At 43.7% G+C, this 19,279-nt stretch overlaps 1 protein-coding gene across 3 annotated transcripts in view; it reads right to left on the bottom strand.

Moving 5' to 3' along the window:
- The window catches only part of HHAT (hedgehog acyltransferase), a 332,511-nt gene that overhangs the window by 252,240 nt on the left and 60,992 nt on the right, over window positions 1–19,279 (bottom strand). For all 3 annotated transcript variants that reach the window (XM_047705012.1, XM_047705011.1, XM_047705010.1), the window contains exons 5-7: window positions 17,201–17,395; window positions 14,492–14,707; window positions 5,863–6,034 (exon numbers count right to left, since the gene is read on the bottom strand). In XM_047705012.1, the coding sequence (XP_047560968.1) occupies window positions 5,863–6,034; window positions 14,492–14,707; window positions 17,201–17,395 (583 nt within the window). The remainder of the gene's footprint in view (window positions 1–5,862; window positions 6,035–14,491; window positions 14,708–17,200; window positions 17,396–19,279) is intronic.

The raw sequence follows: 19,279 nt of genomic DNA on the forward strand, positions 1-19,279 counted from the left end.
TCCAATGACAACAAAATACAAATTCTTCCCAAGCTCACATGGAACACTCATCAAGATAGATCACATTCTGGGCCATAAAACATAAACAAATTTAAAGTAACAGAAATCATACAATGTCTGCTCTTAGACCACAGTGAAACTAAAATAGAAAACAATACTGGATAGCTGGGGAAAATCTCAAAATATTGAATATCAAATACACCTCTAATAACACATGGAAGAAATCAAGAAAGTTAAAATATACTTTGAACAAAAGAGAAAATATAACTTATCAAAATTCATGGCATGCCGCAAATACAGTGCTTAGAGGTAAATTTATAACATTAAAGGTATATATTAGAAGAGAAGAAAGATCTACAATTAATAATCTAAGTGTCCATCTTAGGAAACTAGAAAAAGTAGAGCAAATTAAATATAAAGTAAGCAGAGGAAATAATAAAAATTAGAGCAAACATCAGTGAAATTAAAAATAGGAAATTAATACAAAAATGTCAACAAAACCAAAAGCTGCTTCTTTGAAAAGATTAATAAAATCAGTAAGTCTCCACAAGTTTAAGTGAAACCATATGATAATTGACTCTCTCTGCTTGACTTATTTCACTTACTTGTGGAGCATAAGGGATAACACAGAGGACACTGGGAGAAGGAGAGGAGAAGTCAGTTGGGGGAAATCAGATGGGGAGACAAACCATGAGAGACTGTGAACACTGAGAAACAAACTGAGGGTTGGGTGAGCCTGGTGGTGGGTATTGTGGAGGGCACGTATTGCATGGAGCACTGGGTGTGGTGCATAAACAATGAACCTTGGAACACTGAAAAAATAAAAATTTTAAAAAATCAGTAAGTCTTAGCTAGGTTAAGAAAGAAAAGAAATTCTCATATTATTAATATAAGAATGAAAATAAGGACATCACTACAGAACCCATGAAGATCAAAAGGATAATAAAGGAATAATATGAACAACTCTGCACCCACAAATTCGATAACTTAGATAAAAAGAACCAATTCCTTGAAAGATAAAATCTGCCAATTCACACAGGAATAGATAATATGAATAGGCTTATACCTATAAAAAAATTGATGCAATGATTAATAACCTTCCAAAACGGAAAACATTTAAGGAAGATATTATACCAATACTCTATAATCTCTTCCAGAATATTGAAATAGAGGAAATACTTCCTAACTCATTCTATGAGGTCAGCATTATCCTAACACCAAAATCAGACAAAAACATTACAAGAAAACTATAGACCAATATCTGTAATGAACACAGATGCACAAATCCTCAATGATATATTAGCAAATTAGGGGATCAAGAGGTACAAAATTTCAGTTACTAAATATGTCACAGGTAAAGTATAGCATAGGGAATAGAGTCAATAATATTGTAATAAAAAGAATTAACAAATGAAATCCAGGAATATATAAAAACAATTATACGCCATGACAAGTAAGATTTATCCCAACTATACAAGGCTAGTTCAATATCTGAAAATCAATTAATATAATCCATCACATCTAAAGACCAAAAAAGAAAAAAAACACATAATCATATCAACATATGCAAAAAAAACTAAAAACAAAAAACAAAAAATACTTTGACAAAATCCAACACCCATTCATGATAAAAACTCTCAGCAAACTGAGAATAGAGGGGAATTTCCTCAACTTCATAAAAAGCATCTGCAAAAAACCTACAGCTACCATCATACTTAATGGTAAGAAACCAGAAGCTTTCCCACTAAGATCAGGAAAAAGGCAAGTCTTCTCTGATCACTCCTTTTCAATATCATACTGGAAGTCCTAGCTAATACAATAAGAGAAGAAAATGAAACAAAAGGTATACACTTTGGGAAGGAGGAAATTTTTATTTGCAGATGACGTAATTGTCGATGTTGCAAATTCCAGAGTGAACAAAGACAACAACAGGACTTCCTGGAACTAATAAGCAGTAGCAGCAAGGTTGCAGGATACAAGGTTAACAGACCAAAGTCAGTCACCTTCCTATATATCATCAGTGAACATGTGGAATTTGAAATTAAAAACAGGTGCGCCTCAGTGGCTTCTTTGGTTAAGCATCTGCCTTCAGCTCAGGTCATGATCCCAGGGTCCTGGGATCAAGCCCCACGGTGGGTTCTCTGCTCAGCAGGGAGTCTGCTTCTCCCTCTCCCTCTGGCCCTACCCAACCCCCCCCCCACCACTCATGCTCTTGCTCGGGCTCTGTCTCTCAAATGAATAAATAAAAAGTCTTTAAAAAAAAAAAACTTTTGAAATCAAAAACAATACTATATGCATTAGCACCAAAAAATAAATATTTAGGTATAATCTAACAAATATGTACAAGCTAAACATAAAGAAAACTATAAAACTCTGTTGAAACAAAGAAGAGCTAATTAAATGGAGAGGTATCCCATGATAAGATTCAATATTGTTAAGATACCAGTTCTACCCTAATTAATCCAAAACTTCAGTGTAATCCAAATCAAAATCCTAGCAAGTTATTTTGTGGATATGAATAAACTGATTCTAAAGTTTACATGGAGAGGTAAAAGACCCAGAATAATGAACACAATATAAAAGGAGAAAAGCGAAGTCAGAAGACTGACACTATCTGACTTAAAGACTTAGTATAAAGCTACAGTAACAAGACAGTGTGACACTGTGGAAAAATAAACAAAAAGATCAACAGAACAGAACAGAGTGCCCAGAAATAGACCCCGGAAATAGCGTCAATCTCTGATGACAAAGGAGGAAATACAATACAATGTGAGCAAAGATAGTCTCAATAAATGGTGCTGGAACAACTGGATATCCACACGCCAAAAAATAAAAAAAATAAAAAATCTAGACACAGATTTTTACCCTTCCAAAAGTTAACTGAAAATGGAGTATAGATCTAAGTGTAAAGTGCAACACTATAAAACTCCTGGAAGACAACATAGGAGAAAATCTAGCTGACCCTGGATGTGGCAATGCCTGTTCAGATGTAACACCAAGGGCATAATCCATGATGGAAGGAACTGATAAGCTGCACTTGCTTATCAATTTCTTAATTTTTGTTTTGTGAAAGACACTGTCAATAGAATGTGAAGACAAGCCACAGACTAGGAGAAAATATATGCAAAAGATACATTTGATAAAGGCCTATTATCTAAAATACACAAAGAACCATTGAAAATAATAATAAAATGAAAAACCTAACTTAAAAATGGGCAAAAGACCTGAACAAATAGCATGAAAAGATATGTCGACGGCAAATAAGCACATGAAAAAATGCTCCACATCGACTGTCACTAGAGAATTGCAAATTACAACAAGGAGATACTACTCTCTTACCTATTACAGGAGCCAAAATCCAAAACAGTGACAACACCAAATGCGGACCAGAATGTGGAGCAACAGGAAATCGCTCATTACTGGTGGGAATGCAAAATGATACAGCCACTTTGGAAAATAATAGGGCAGTTTTTTTACAAAAATAAACATACTCTTACCATCCAATCCAGCAATTGCACTCCTTAGTATCTAGTCAGAGGAGTTTAAACTCATATCCACATAAAAACCTGCACACAGATGTTTGTAGCATCTTTATTCATGATTGTAAAACCTAGAAGCAACTAAGATGTCTTTCAGTGGGCAAACTGTGGTGCATTCTAGACAATGGATCATTCAGCACTAAAAGTAAATGAGCTATGAAGCCATGAAAAGACGTGGAGGAACCTTGAATGCATAATAGTACTAAGTAAAAGAGGTCAACCTGGAAAAGCTACATACTGTGTGATTCCAATTATATGACATGCTGGAAGAGGCAAAACTATGAAGATGGTAAACAGATCAACAGTTCCAGGGATGAGAGGGGAAGGAGGGATGAGCAGAGAGAGCACTGAGGAATTTCAGGGCTATGAAACTCTCTGTGGCATTGTAGTGGTGGATACATGTCGTTCCACATCTGTCAAAACCCACCCACTGTACAATAAACACCAAGAGTAAACCCTAATGTAAATGATGGACTTCAGGTGATAATGATGGGTTGACCTAGGTTCATCAGTTATGACAAATGCACTGCCCTCGTGGGGATATTGCTAGTGGCGGCAGCTATGCCTACACTCTCCTCTTCATTCCTCTGTAAACCTAGAACTGCTCTAAAAATAAAGGTTTTGGTTTTTATTTAAGATAAAAAAATGGGAATGACAAAACCAAAACTCAGGAGCAGGTGATAGGTGATGGGTTGTCACTATAAACAAAAGGCTTCTAGGATTCTGGTTAATTCTTTTTTTTTTTTTTTAAGATTTTATTTATTTATTTGACAGAGAGACAGAGAGAAGAACACAAGTGGGAGTGGCAGAGGGAGAAGCAGGCTTCCCACTGAGCAGGGAGCCCATTGAGGGGCTTGATCCCAGGACTCTGGGATCATGACCTGAGCCAAAGGCAGACGCTTAACCACTGAGCCATCCAGGCGCCCCAAGATTCTTAAGTAGAGTGACAGATCCCCAAATGGATCACTAATGATTTTTCTGAGTCACCTGCTGATGACCTTAGAAGATAACAGTTTTTCCCTACAGTTTGAACCCCATTTTGAGTGGTGCTTGTTGTTATTCATAGTTAAAATCACTCAAACTAATGGTCTCTTAATTTGGAAGCAGTACAACTGGGATCTGATTTAGCATGTCATCGTTTCCTCCTATTCTATTTGTCTAAACATATCATTAAAAACTTGTCCCCCCCAACTATAAAAAAGATTTGTTTGGGGTAAAAAGAGGCTCTAATTAAAACAACTCAGTATTTTTCCAATCCCAAAAGGTATCTTCCTTGAAAACCTTCTGATTAAGCCTGTGTGATACACCAAGGACAATCATGACTTTTTAAAAAAAAAAATCTATAAATCACTGAACAGATAAGGAGTCTGGCTTGTACTCTTGCCCTCCGTAGGGAGCTGCTTAATCTGGTCGGAAGATCACACATTTCCCATGGGAGCTACAGGCTGGAGGTCAGACCACAGGGCTGAATTCAGCTACCACAGGAGTTCTTAAAAGGAGAGCAAACAAGGAAGCGAGGAGATTTTGTTCAGAAAGGGGCACAGTCTCTGCAATTTTGGCCAGAGAAATGAAGAGTTGTGGTTTCTCCAGACAAGTCCTATCCTGGAGACTGTCCTGCTTAGGAGATGACTTCCATCCCACCCACAGCAGATAAAGGAAATGCACAGACCAGAAAGGGGGTGGGACAACAGAGGGACACACACAGACACACACCATTTATTCCCTCCTCGGGACTCTGTAAGCCCAGCCCTTCACCCTCCTGTTTCCATTTAACACTCAAGCCAACCCTGCAAAAGCAAGTCTGCTCATCTCACAGGACAGAGACGCAGAGAAGCTGGTAAGCAGCCACGGGCCGCCCACCAGGGGTTGGTGGAGCTGAGAGTCAAACCCATGTCCATCCCACTCCAAAGCGCATATTCTTCTCTTTAGCATCATATGCAAGAACCACCACCAATACCAGAAAACAACTCAGTCCTGGAGCATCAACTCTTCGCAGGCCCTCAAAGGCTGCCCCCCCATGTCTCCTGCTGTCTCCGGTCAAGTGGGCACCACAAAGGTGCAGACCCCCACCCCCCTCGCTGCCCCCTCAAGCTCAGGAGGATTCCATTATGAAAAGGGCTTCCTACCAACCTCACGTCCCAGACCACAGAGCTTGGCCCTCACAGCCATCAGCCCCCTCCCAAGCATCACCTCGGCCACAAGAGGAACAAGGTGGGGGAGGGGGGGTTTGCTCAAGGCAACCACACCCTGTCTGCCCCGGTCCAGCCTCAGGCTGAAGCTACCTCCTGCTGCTTGTTCTACCGACAGTAACTACCAGCATTACCTAAGGTCCAACAAGAGACAGCCCTCAAGAGGGAGGCACTGCTGTAGATGGCGTGCATGTACATGAGGTGAACCATCAGCTCAGCCAGCCACCAATAGCAGAGGAGGCGACCCAGCCCCACGGCAAAGGCGGAAAGGTTGGACTTCAGCGAGCAGTACTCTTGCTGCTGCATCTAAAGTAGAAACAAAAGAAGTCATTAGATTGTGCCTTCATTTTTCCAGTTTTCCGAAGAGTCCCCTAGACAGTATTCCCAGCGTCCTTCTCACAAACATGAGTGCTCTATCTACCCAAACAGGGCTGGATTAGTTATGCATTGTTCTTGGGTGAAAAAGTCACCCCCGAGCATGGGTGGGATCAACGAGCTAGCCTAGTGCCAGGAACCAGGAGGGGTTCTGCAGCCCTTCACCCCAGCAACAGCTCTGCAAACACCAGCATGGAGGACAGTACCTGACATACTCTCCCTCAGGACCTTGGAGTCTCTTTGGGCTCAGGTGTCACCCTGTCTTCATCCATCACCCACCCACATTGGAAAAATGGCGAAAGTAGGGCCAAGTCAGGAGGGGGTCACAGGAGAATGAGACAGAGCCTGAGAACAAGGGAAAAATCCGATGTGGGTGTGTCGTCTTACCCGCAATTGTTTTTGAAACAAGGCAGAATGAACACAAACAGAGACAGTATGTGGGACAAGTCTCCTGCTCAGCACACAGTGCAGCGTGACAGTTTAGGGATGTGGACTTTGCGGTAAGAATGGGGATCAGACTCTAGCACAAACCACACAGCTGTGTGATCCTGAGCAGGTTACTTCATCTCTCTGAGGCTTGATTCCCTCATATGTAAAGTGAAAATAAATATGGTAGCTTCTATGAAGTACTAAGCACAGCACCTGGCCTATAAAAAGCATTGGCTAATTGGTAGGTAGTATCCGGTAGCTTATATGCCTCCTACTGGGTCTTCTTCACATTCTTCCCTCATGGCATCCCAGACTACCAGCTACAGGGCAGAATTAGGACACAACTCAGAACCAAACACCAAAGGTGAGAGAAGGATGTTTGGGTTATTCATGGCCATAGACAGACTACTGAGAGTTCACTCAACACATATGGACAACATAAAACAAGTCTGATCAGAGGACCTGGGTTCTGGGTCTTGCCTCACTGCCTGCTGTTTAGGGACGCACAATAGTTTAAAACACACAGATGCTGAAATGCATAAGCGCCTTATAAAATGTGTGTGAATTCAGTTTCAGCCGTACACCACTAGACCAACGCGCAAACACAAGAGAGAGCACATGAGTGTTCTGGAACCTTCTCTGACAAGATTTTAGTAGACAGAAGCCTGCCTTGTAATGCAGAGGTGAAACCAATGCATAAATGATGAAGTTGAATCCGCAAATATTTGCTGGCAGAAAAAATGGACGTGATTTAGCTTTTGACAATCTGGGCTCCAGCAGACGCTCCCCGAACAGGAAAGACCCATTCCTAAGGCCTCTGGGGGCTTCCACACGCCTTGAACATCAAAGGTGCAGGGGTCCCCGCTGCAGCCAGGGTGATAGGCGCTGCCCTCAGAGAGGGAGGGAAATCTTCATGCCAGGAGATTTATTTTTATTCCATTTTGACCACACATTCTACCACTTTCTCAACCCATCCTCTCAGCACAAGATGCCAGCTTCAGAAATTCTGGCTGCCTCCGTGACATCACAATGACCTGCACAATGGCTTGCTCCCTTTTCCATCTGCGTGGGTAGCTACACCAAGGAAAGCTCCTTGGCTTAATATTTTTGTAATGTAAATTGATCAAGAGGAATTTCTTTTGTTTGCTTTCCACAGCTGGCCTTCAGAAGGTATTTTGCCCAGCCTTACCAAGCTGCCTTGTTAGAAGCAATGGTAACCGTTAGGAGGGATCTCCCAGGTCATCTGGGAAGGGTTTTCCTGGAAGGGGACTGGGCACATCAGGGCTTTGCAGACCCACAAAAATCACAGCCAACTGCAATCACAGCTGAACTACACGACCCAATGCACATCCCCTTCCAGGCATAACCTGAGGGTGGTTTTCCTTCGAATGCGCACCACAAGTGTGCACGCTCTGCAGGACCGCACAACGTCTGCAGCTGTGGATCTGCAGGCCAATGGATGGGTAAAGCCTCCAGGCAGAGATGCCTACCTGCCCAACCATCACGTCTGTTACTGAATTGAGAAGAAAAGGAAAGAACCCAAATGTCCAGCAGGAGGAGGCTGGTCAAATGCATGAGTCCACCTCAATATTATGTAGCCATGAAAACTACTTTTTTTAGTGTGCATAAATAATGGAAGCCTGGAAAGATACACACCAAAATGGCAACAATGATTGTATTTTTTTGGTAAGATTTTTAGATTGCTTTTGACAATTGGTTATTATTGTAATAAGGGGAAAGTAATGGAATGTCAAGATACTGTGAAGACTCGGGTTCTCTTTATGGATGAGGCAAGGTCCTCTACTTCTTCACTCTTCTAAAAAGTATCTAGCTTCAGGATCTCGCCTGGGCAGCCCAGTGTCCTCTAGGGGTAAGTATTCTGCTTGCTCTCTTACAATGGACCCATCTTTATTTCTCTTCAACTTCCCACCTCACTGGTTGATTTTCTTACCTATATACTGAGGTCCTCTTTGTTCATTCTCTTCCAGCTCTCTAAAGCAAATTCATTTTGACCTCATTGCCATCAACATATGAGGAAACAATTATGAACACAGTGTCCATTGGTCTGTGGGGACCGGAAGAGTTCTCACCAAGGCCTTCAGCTCAGCTAAGACATGAAGAGGCACGTAAACCATTCCAGACCACAGGTGGCCCTTTCCTGGTGCCACACTCCTGGAGGGAAGCAAGTTCCCAGCTGAACGGGATAATGGCCTCAGAGCAGTATGGACAGAACACAATCTTCACACAACAGAACATCTCCAGTTTCTAAATAAGCAAATCTGCACAAGGCACGTGAGCCCAAGCGCAAGCCCACCCCAAGCTCAGGTCCCCTGAAGACCAGACCTGTACCTGAGGCCTCAGAGCATCACTGAGTGTGCATCCCCAGCCCCAAGAGCAGAGAAGCAGCTGGAAGGAAGGGGAGCCCCACCAGGCAATCAGGAAAACATGTCTACGCAATCACCTCTTAGCTCCAGGCAACTGCCATTCAAGTTCAGTTCAGAGGCCTGCCTTAGCCTCCCCAAACAATGTGCAGTGTAAAATGACACAAATGTCTGTAATTAAGGAAAAACACGAGGTGCATTTTGTGGCTGATTGGCTTCCCAATAATGGCTTATTTACTCTCCCCAGGGCAAAACTTCCCTACCCGGTTTAATAAGGTATAATTATGTGTCACCACTGGACCAGAAGGCCTGGACTTTTCTCTGCAATGCCCCCTTTTCGATGCTGGATGCCTCCTCATTCAGAGGAACAGAACTGTCTTCCTTAAGCATACAAGTGAATACAGGAGAAGGAAGACAATCCAGTTTTTTATTCTATTACCTTGTACTTTAAAAAATGGGTTATTCATCTTTCTTTAGAGTCATATGATTCAGTCCATTTATACCTTCAATCTAGCTGACTCCCTTTTATTTTAAAAAAAAATTCAGCATTTGTCCCTTGTCGACCCAGCAGAAAGAAAAGATATGCCATACACAGCTCACCTAATGAGCAGGGATGCTCTCTTGTCTGCATGCAAGCATTTCATTTGCAAGATCTCAAACTCAGGGAGTGCCAACCTTCAGACCACTGGAAACTGCCATCAGTGGGAATTTTTAGTTAAGCCTCCACTAAAAAATACACATTAACTCATCTGCAAAGTGCATTTTAAAACACATTATATTTCAAAACCTCATTTCATGCAAATTGCATAAAAAGGAATGTCGAAGTCTTTCAAAGACAGTCTGATGACTAAAGATGACAGTTCTCAAAGATGAAAGGTTCTTTTCTTTCACACACTAATAATACAGATGCTTAAGAGCACCAGCCAAAGTCTTCCCTGGAGCCGCGATTCAACTGTGCCAACTCTGCTCCCACCTCTGCACTTGGGTCAAGGGCACCACAGCCAGGAGTCTTATCCTTTGTGATGGAGGAACAGCTCTCCAATCCATGGTCACAGACCCTACCCTACTCCCAACAAAGCCTTCTGCAGTGAGCCCTCCTCTCCCCATCCCCAGGCATCCAGACTACAGCCGGTGGGATCCCGTAGCCAAAAGCAGCTGCCACAGGACTGGGACCTGCCCCAGCCAGCTTGAGCCTTCAGACCCAGACATCCACCAGGTGACACCACATCCTCTAACTCCTGTAGGGCTGGCTGCCTTCCACCCTGATCTGCATTCAATTAGCCTGTCTTTGTCCCTGTGTCACCATCTGTGACGTGGCGGTAACAAGAGTGCCTCTCTTGTCCAGCGGCTATAAGGATGAAGGAGTTCGCACATACCAAGTCTGGCTCGGAGCAGGGGCCCAGTGGCTATTATGAATTACAATCTGTATTATTCCAGGTGGTCTCCAGAGCCAGAGCCTGCCCCAAACCCTGAGCGGCATATCTGGGGCTCGGCCTGCCTGCCCACCTCTTACCGACCCTAGACACTCAAGGGCTGGGCCTACCCTGGCACCTGCAGCGACCACCTGCTTCTCTCTCCTGAAGAGACAGAATTGACACACTGGCCCCTTCTAAGGCCAAGAATGGCCACTGCCCAGGATCCCGTGCTGCCGTGCCCACTGATGTGACGGGACGCTCTGGGTCTTGGTTCTGGCCTACACCTATGTTAGTTCACAACCTCGAGAGCTTCCTGGGGTAAAATCAGAAACTGGCCCCTCTACGGGGAGGGCAAGGAGAAAACGAAGATGCAGAGCGCTCCGGATTGGTAGGTGGCAGGTGTAATGAGTAGAGGAGCTTACACAGGAGGCTGGTCTCAAGTAGCTGCAAGATCTCCACCCCCGCCTACCCAATCTTAAAAGTTTATATAGAGGCCTTAACTGGGTTCGATCACATATTCAGTCCAGAGGTTCTCAGTGACACCTTACTCTCTCAAGTCTGTGTCCTTGAAATAGCTCCTAGTGGGGAACAGCAGGTGGAATGCACACTCTAAGGACGGGAAGGCATGAGGAGCCTCTGATTGCCTGGGTTCAGCCTGTGGGTAAACCAGCAGTCAGAGCCTCATGACCTCCAACAGCTTCCCCAGAATTGCCAGCGGCTTCTGGCAAACAACAGTAGCAGTAATCATTAACACCTCACAGCATTTACATGTGAAGCTACATTACCTTTAGGAAATCACTTAATCCCCGTAACAATCCTGTGATTGGAGGTACTATTATTCTTCCCATTTCACTGATAAGGTAACAAGAGTCATAAATAAGGTAAGTAGGGGCGCCTTGCTGGCTCAGTGGGTTAAAGCCTCTGCCTTCGGCTCAGGTCATCATCTCAGGGTCCTGGGATGGAGCCCCACATGGGCTCTCTGCTCAGCAGGAAGCCTGCTTCCTCCTCTCTCTCTGCCTGCCTCTCTGCCTACTTGTGATGTGTCTGTCAAATAAATAAATAAAATTTAAAAAAATAATAATAAGGTAAGTAATTCACCAAACGCTCTCAAGCCAGAACAAAACAGGAATTCAAACCCTGACAACAGGGTTGGGCTCCAGGGCCTTTGCCCTTAGCCACCAGGCAAGATAACTGTGAGCACTGGCTTGTCCACTGGGGGTGGGAGCATAGCCCTCAGTGAGGAGAAGCCCCCTGGTCTACCACACTCTGCCTCACCATCCTCCCCGACACCAGCCCCCACTGCACAATTCAGCCTGCTCAGAGGAAGAAGTGGGGGCCCCAGGCTCTAGGCTAAGCGAATAAACAAGCCTTGTATATAAGTGCCTCTGCTGATTAAACCTGCCCCCAGCCAGCCTGTCCTCTAGCCTCAGTCCTAGCTGAGTTCCACAGACCACGGGACCAGAGTTTCTGAGTTCCACAGACCACGGGAGAAAAATAAATGGGGCAGGGTGCCTGGGTGGCTCAGTGGGTTAAAACCTCTGCCTTCAGCTCAGGTCATGATCCCAGGGTCCTGGGATGGAGCCCCATATCGGGCTCTCTGCTCACCGAGGAGCCTGCTTCCTCCTCTCTCTGCCTGCCTCTCTGCCTACTTGTGATCTCTGTCTGTCAAATAAATAAATATTAAAACAAAAAAAACAAAAACAAAAAACGGGGCACGTGTTCCTCAAACTCCAAATGCTGTCTAAGATGGCCTTCAAGCTAAGGCACTGTGACATTTTAACAGGCAAATTCATACCTGTTCATGATCAACGTGCAAATTTCACATGCCTTACTTCACAGAGGACACCTCTTCTCTGCTTCCCTCATCTTGTGGATGCTATTTACATACTAAAAAACTTGAGTGAAAGACACATTTTCCCCACAGTGTGCCTAATACTGTTATCAACCAGTTTGGCCTTCTGGTTGGTTTCCATGGTGGGGCTCTGCTGCCCCCTGGTGGCAGAGTCTCATTCTGGGGCTCTCCCTTGATCTGACAACCTAAGAACTGTGAATGTCAGTATTTTCACTTCATGTTACATTCATTCATTCACTCACACACTCGTTCAGAGCAAATGTGCTTACAAGTTCTTCCAGTTGGCTTCCCCTCCTAGCAGCCTCTTCCTTCGTGGCCTCCAAGAAGTAATTCTTTCACTACCAGCTTATCTTCTTAGCTAATCGCTCCCCTTCAAGACCCATTTTTCTCACAGGGGGTCAGTGCCCCATTAGGACTGTCTATACCTGCAGAACCCTAACGGCTGTCTTTATTTGCCCTGCAGTGTACTAAACATTTTGCCTTTTCTAGACTGACTTTCCGATGAATCCTACCAGACCACAGAGAAAGGTTCCAATTTGCCTTGTGAGTTCTCTGCTTTTCGCAAGTGCTCCCATTTTGAAAGGAGTGAAAAAGAGAGGGGTAAGATACAGCTGCAACCAGCGTCTCCACACCTGAGTCCCTACAGGAAGAACCTGGTCACCCCCAGCCTCCACCCCCGACTCTGCCGGGGAACTCAGAACTGTGGTTCTCAACCTTGAGCTGGCAGCAGAATCACCTGGAAGGCCTATTAAAATCAATTGCTGGGCCCCACCCCAGAGTGTCTGAACCAGATCTGAGGTGGGGGCCCAAGAATTTGTGTTTCTAACAAGTTCCCAGATGATCCTGCTGCTGCTGCTCCTAAGGCCACACTGTGAGAACATCAGCTGCCATGGCTAACCACCTGTCTTTCACACAATAATTTTAAACATAATTTTCAAACATAAACTGCAAGTTACTTCAGGACAGAAGAATGATCATATGTAACCCAAACCGAGGTATGAGAAACCATATGCTAAACACATATCTTCCTAGAATATCGATTTCACTTCAAGATTTATGGAGGATAAAAGAGTTAAATAATTTAATTGGCAATTCTTAAACTGCACATTATTGTTATAATGTGTATATGAAATATACAAGTGTATAATGTATAGATAAATACACAATATAAAAATGTATAATGAAATACACTTTTGAGTATAATGAAAACCTGTGTGGGATTTTTAAGACAGAGCATGGGATTTCTAAGAACCCTGTTACTTTTCCAGGGGGCATCTTCCACATTGCGCTTTGGAAATACGTATCAGTACTGTTGGCCCTGCACTTGGAACTCATCCCAGGCGTGTGTATGTATGTGTGTGTGCGTTTGTGCATGTGTGTACATGTGTGCACTGTGCACAGGCATGTGCTATGTTCTATGTGCACAAAGGCTGTGCTGTGTGCGCACATACGTGTGTGCACCTGCATTGTTATTCCCACCTCCATCGAGACTGTTTTGTTTTTCTGGTGGGAGGTAGAACTGTCCCTCAAGAAACATAGCTTTTAGGTATGATCGATTACTAAACCTTAATTGACTTCCTAAACATGTTCCATTAGGCTGGCTGCAGCATGAGAAGGAAAATTCTAAGTAGGAGGGAGAAGGAGGTGGGAATGACGAAGGCAGCTTGACAGGAGGTTCAGACAAGGCTGCAGGAAAGCTGGGTCCTGGGCAGAAACAGGCACTGTGAGCCCAAAACACACCACTAGTGTCCAACTCTAACTCCACTCTGCTGTCTTACCTAGTCACCCTGAGCAGTTCCCAGGCAACGACAGAGTTATTTCATTAGCAGTTTGTGACAATAAAAGACAACATGGTATTTGCCAACCAACAGCTTAGACAGTTTCCCTTTCTACTTTTCCAAGTAATACCATCAGAATCCAATTTTTTCTTTCCCTGGGACCTCCCAGCAGTGGATATCCACTCTTAAGTTCCGTGCTGTGCCCAGTTACTAATCCTGGTTGCCAGAGACCACTGAAGAGTCGGGGGTGGGGGGGAGGGTTCCTTGACCCAACAGGCCCAAGAGACAGGTCGACCTTCATTTCAAATACATACTCCCCCTAAGTATTTCATTTACTATGTAAGCAGTCACAACAATCACGTGTTTTCAATCTGTGGGACCCCCCCAGAATGCAGAGCCTCAGGTGTCTCCTGGAAGGCAGCTATGCTCACCACTATACCACCAACACTCTCAGGTGTCTCCTGGATGGCCATGACAAATAAGGACAGAGGTTTGATCTATAGAATATCAGCCCAGTCCCCAGGGGGCCCTACCTTGGCGATGAACTCCGGGAAGCTGAGGATGGGCCCGTTGTGGAAGACAGGGTAGTAGAAGACATAGGCCACCAGCCAGGGAAAGGAGTAGAAGCTGCTCCCACAGGGCACCTCCTGCCAACAGAGCTCCAGGCTGAAGCTGGTGTAATACAGACAGCGCACGGTCAGCGTGAACTGCAGCAAGTAGTACTCGTTTTCTGTTTGGTACCAGCCTCTCTGCAAAGTCCCAAAAGAGAACAGCCCTTGAGCGTCAAAGAAGGACAGCATCTAGGCCCCTGGGAAGAAGATCAGTTCCACAGGTAGACCAGCTGTCCCGTAAAGAGGCAGCAGGTAAATTTCCCTGGTGATTGGAGCAAGGAGTTAATGAGCACTGGGTGGCGGAGTGTCTCTACTACCATCCATCCATGTAGCATTAGGCCTGATGCACTACAATGAAAGTTCTCCCAGAGACACAGCTCTCGGATTCATCTTGACATGCAGGTGAATACAGCCAGTGGGGACTTTGACAGTTCTTCCAGCAATTCAGAAGGCAGACAGAAGCTTACGAATGTCATACGGGATTCCTGCCTTCAACGTATTTTTCCTTTTGTTCTTCTATTATTCATTTGGCTCCACATGTAGGTGAGGACTATTTGCCAAAGAAGATTTAGAAACACGGTCAAGAAAAACAGTCCCTTGGAACTAGAGGGTATCATGCTTAGCAAAATAAGTCAATCGGAGGGGCGCCTGGGTGGCTCAGTGGGTTAAGCCTCTGCCTTCGGCTCAGGTCATGATCTCAGAGTCCTGGGATCGAGCCCCGCATCGGGCTCTCTGCTCAGCAGGGAGCCTGCTTCCTCCTCTTTCTCTGCCTGCCTCTCTGCCTGCTTGTGATCTCTCTGTCAAATAAATAAATAAAATCTTTAAAAAAAAAAAAAAAAAAAAATAAGTCAATCGGATAAAGACAACTATCATATGATCTCCCTAATATGAGGAAGTGGATATGCAACATGGGGGCTTTGGGAGTAGGAAAAGAACAAATGAAACAAGATGGGATCGGGAGGGAGACAAACCATAAGAGACTCTTAATCTCACAAAACAAACTGAGGGTTGCCAGGGGCAGGGGGGTAGGGAGACGGTGGTAGGGTTATAGACATTGGGGAGGGTATGTGCTATGGTGAGTGCTGTGAAGTGTGTAAACCTGGCGATTCGAAGACCTGTACCCTGGGGCTAATAATACATTATATGTATTTTAAAATTTTTTTAAATTATCAAAAAAAAAGAAGAAAAAGAAAAGAAAAACAGTTCCTGCCCACCACGTATCTAAATTCTCGTACAGGAGATAGACATGGAAGTACACAATGCAACATGAAAAAAGAAATAACAAGCATGTACTAAAGATGTATGTGGTAAAATCTAAACAGTATAACCAGGAATAAAATTATGGTTCATTTTATAATCATCATGCTTCTATATTTTCCATAATACTTATGTATTGCTTTTTTAATGAGAAGAACAATTTATGGGAATACAAGATAGAAAACTGGGACAAAGGGAGGAACGGTGAATGTGATACATGGGGACACTTTTAGGGCTTTCCACAGAAAAACTAAGCACTGAAGAGTTTCTATTCCATGCCCGGGACTGTAGCAGCCACCAAGAAAGACTGAGAGAACGATGTGTGCAAAAGCATGAAAACCCAAAGCAACAAGTTTCTGGTCATTTGTTCCCCTCGGGCAGTATTTCTCAAATCTCTAGTCTGCACAATAAATGGACTATTCATTCACCACCAACACCCACAACTGATACTAACTATCCCCAAACAAACCATTGAAGCTTTTACCCTACTTTCTCTCTTAAGCCCAGATTTTAACATATGTGCTTAAAGTGTTAGCCCCAATCTGTTGGTGAGAGTGAAGAAAAACTAAGATAATATAACAGAAAAAACTGAATTTTCAAAAGCCTACCACTTTTACAAAATCACTTAACAGATATCATCTTATTAGAGCTTCAGAACAACTCTGTGAGGAACACAGAGCACCTATTACTTCCATTTTCGAAATGATGTAATTGAGACTCAGGTCTCACAAGTAGAAAGACAGTCACTCGAAGAGCAGAGGAACCAGGTCCTCCACTGGCTCAGCTTTCCCATCATGTTCTTTCCCATGACCTTGCCAAGTGCTGTCACTTGAATCAATGCATGAGCGAATGTACAAGTGAACTAAAATAAAGACACTGCAGAATTTCAGTTCCATGATGACTAAAGAAAGAATATCAAAACTTCCTAAGATTTTTCTGGGCCAGGAAAACACCTGCCTTATCTGTCTCAGGGGCCATCATGGGCATTGGATGAGATAAGGAATGTGAAATTTTCCTATAAATTGTAGAGCACTCTACAGATGATTTTTTGTTAAATGCAGAGAAGACTATTGTTTTCTTTTCCCACTGCTCCTTACCCTCTGTTCCTGCAACATCTGGCACCACCCATGCCTATTAAACTGGGAAAAGTACAAGGATCACCCTGGGCAGCCTTAGATGGCTAGGACATAGATCCAAAAGCCAAGACTGCAGAATGCAACACACCAGGACTCACATGTACCAACCCCACATGGCCACTAGGGGGACCCCCACCATGCTTCGTCAATTGACTCTTGGCTAAAAACAAGGCATCTCCCTAATGAAAGCTCTGCCAAAGACAGCATCTCATTCCAAGGGTAAAACGGCGACACTTACCTTAACTTCCTCCACATCTTGCAGCCTCAGTGTGGAGAGCAGGAGGAGAGAACAGAGCCATGTGAGGACCAGCGACCGGAACTGGGCTACACAGAAGGAGATGAGGGTGTGGACAAAAATAATGGCCGTGCCATGGGCCCCCAGCACACACCAGGAGGCCCATATTCCATAAGCCCCCAGGATCCAAGGTCTGTGCTGCAGACAGGGAGGGATCCAGGGAGAGAGAAGGAAGGAGAGGGCCAGGGAGGAAAAGACAAAAGAATGAGCTATATGGGTATTGCTATTAAAGGTTTTACATATAAGAGCATAATACTTAGTGATCCATTAACGAAACTATTCTCACCGTCCCGGGGATTTAGTGCAACACAGACAAACAGGATTCAGAGGGACCTTCCACATAAACCCCAGAACTCCACCAGATCCACCCAGAAAGAAGGAACCACTTTCGGGCCTTCAGCCAAAGCCACCCAGACCACTGGATTCCCCCAACAAGATACTTGACTGACTTTTCAGCAGACCTATGGAAGCAAAGAAACCGGTAGAAAAACTACTAATCTGGAACACTAGCCCCTACATACACTATCCTGCAGAAGTGAAGGTAAAAGAAAATGCTGGTGCACGTTTTCTCGGGAGTCTCACTGAGATATCTGGGCCATTCAAATTCACAAACGGCTTTCTAAACTCTAAACCAGAGATTTAAATGAAAATATTTTGGTACATTTTTACTAGCATATCATTCACAATCAAACTGATGTCACAGAAAAAGTGTATCTTACCTGCTTTATACAATATTGAGGCCTTTGCATAATCAATCTGATGGACAAGTTCATTCCCATTTTAGCAGAATCAGAATATTTTTCTCCCCAATTATCAAGTTTTGTAATTATTGACATTGAATAAATAATTAAACATGTCTTTGCTCTTATGATATATTCTTGGTCATATCTGGATGGTAAATCTTTACTTAAAAGCCACAATAATGTTTTAATATTGTTTATAGATACATATTAACCACATATTATAGTGGTTTAATTATTCAAGCTTTGAAGTCTAACTGCCTAAAATAAATCCTGGTGTCCCCATTAACTAGCTGTGTGGCCCCCAGGCAAGTTACTTAATCCCCCTGTGCCTCAGTTTTTTCATATGTCAAATTAGGATAACAGTATCTATTTCATGAGCTTGCTGTGAGGATCGTTAATGCACGTAAAATCCTTATAACAGTATCTGCATACATAGGAAGGACATTACAAATTCTAGTTATTATTCCTATGGGGAAATACGAGGAGTCTTTTCGGTGTGCACTTAAAAATATTTCCAGGGGGTGCCTGGGTGGCTCAGTGGGTTGGGGCCTCTGCCTTCGGCTCAGGTCACGATCCCAGGGTCCTGGGATCGAGCCCCATATCGGGCTCTCTGCTCAGCAGGGAGCCTGCTTCCCTTCCTCTCTCTCTCTGCCTGCCTCTCTGCCTGCTTGTGATCTCTGTCAAATAAATAAAATCTTTAAATATATATATATATATATATACATATACATATACATATATATATATATATATATGTTTCCAGGAATACACCGAGTTAAAGAGTGGGGAATGCTTGAATTGAGGTCTTCTTGTGAAAACAAGAATTCTTTAAGGCAAAGACAGATGTGGACCAGGAGCTGTAAATCCCATCTTTAGATGCTAACTCTTCCAAAATATTTTCTAAATACAATTCTTTCCCAAACCTACACTCCAGCCCAAGAGAGAACATTTTAGATGAGCGACTAGGTCAGCCACTTTTAAGTTCCAAGAAAATCAGAGAGATCTGCAGTTCTGTTTTACTATTTTTCCAACCTACTGCCCACAGAAAACAGTCACATAAATTTGCTTCAAATTTTCCCCAAAACACTCATCTCTGGGCAGAGTCCAATTATAAGAAACAAGGTTGCCAAAGACCATTTTACTGATTTTAACAAATGGGGAGGAAAAAAATAATGGGGGGGGGTTTCCAACAGGATCTAGAGGATTGACCACCAGAGATCCTTTTCCATGGGCTACACACATACACACAGCCACATTTTTATTGAGCATGATTTGATCC

The sequence above is a fragment of the Lutra lutra genome, chromosome 15 (assembly GCF_902655055.1).
Source record: "Lutra lutra chromosome 15, mLutLut1.2, whole genome shotgun sequence".
Classification (NCBI taxonomy): Eukaryota; Metazoa; Chordata; class Mammalia; order Carnivora; family Mustelidae; genus Lutra; species Lutra lutra.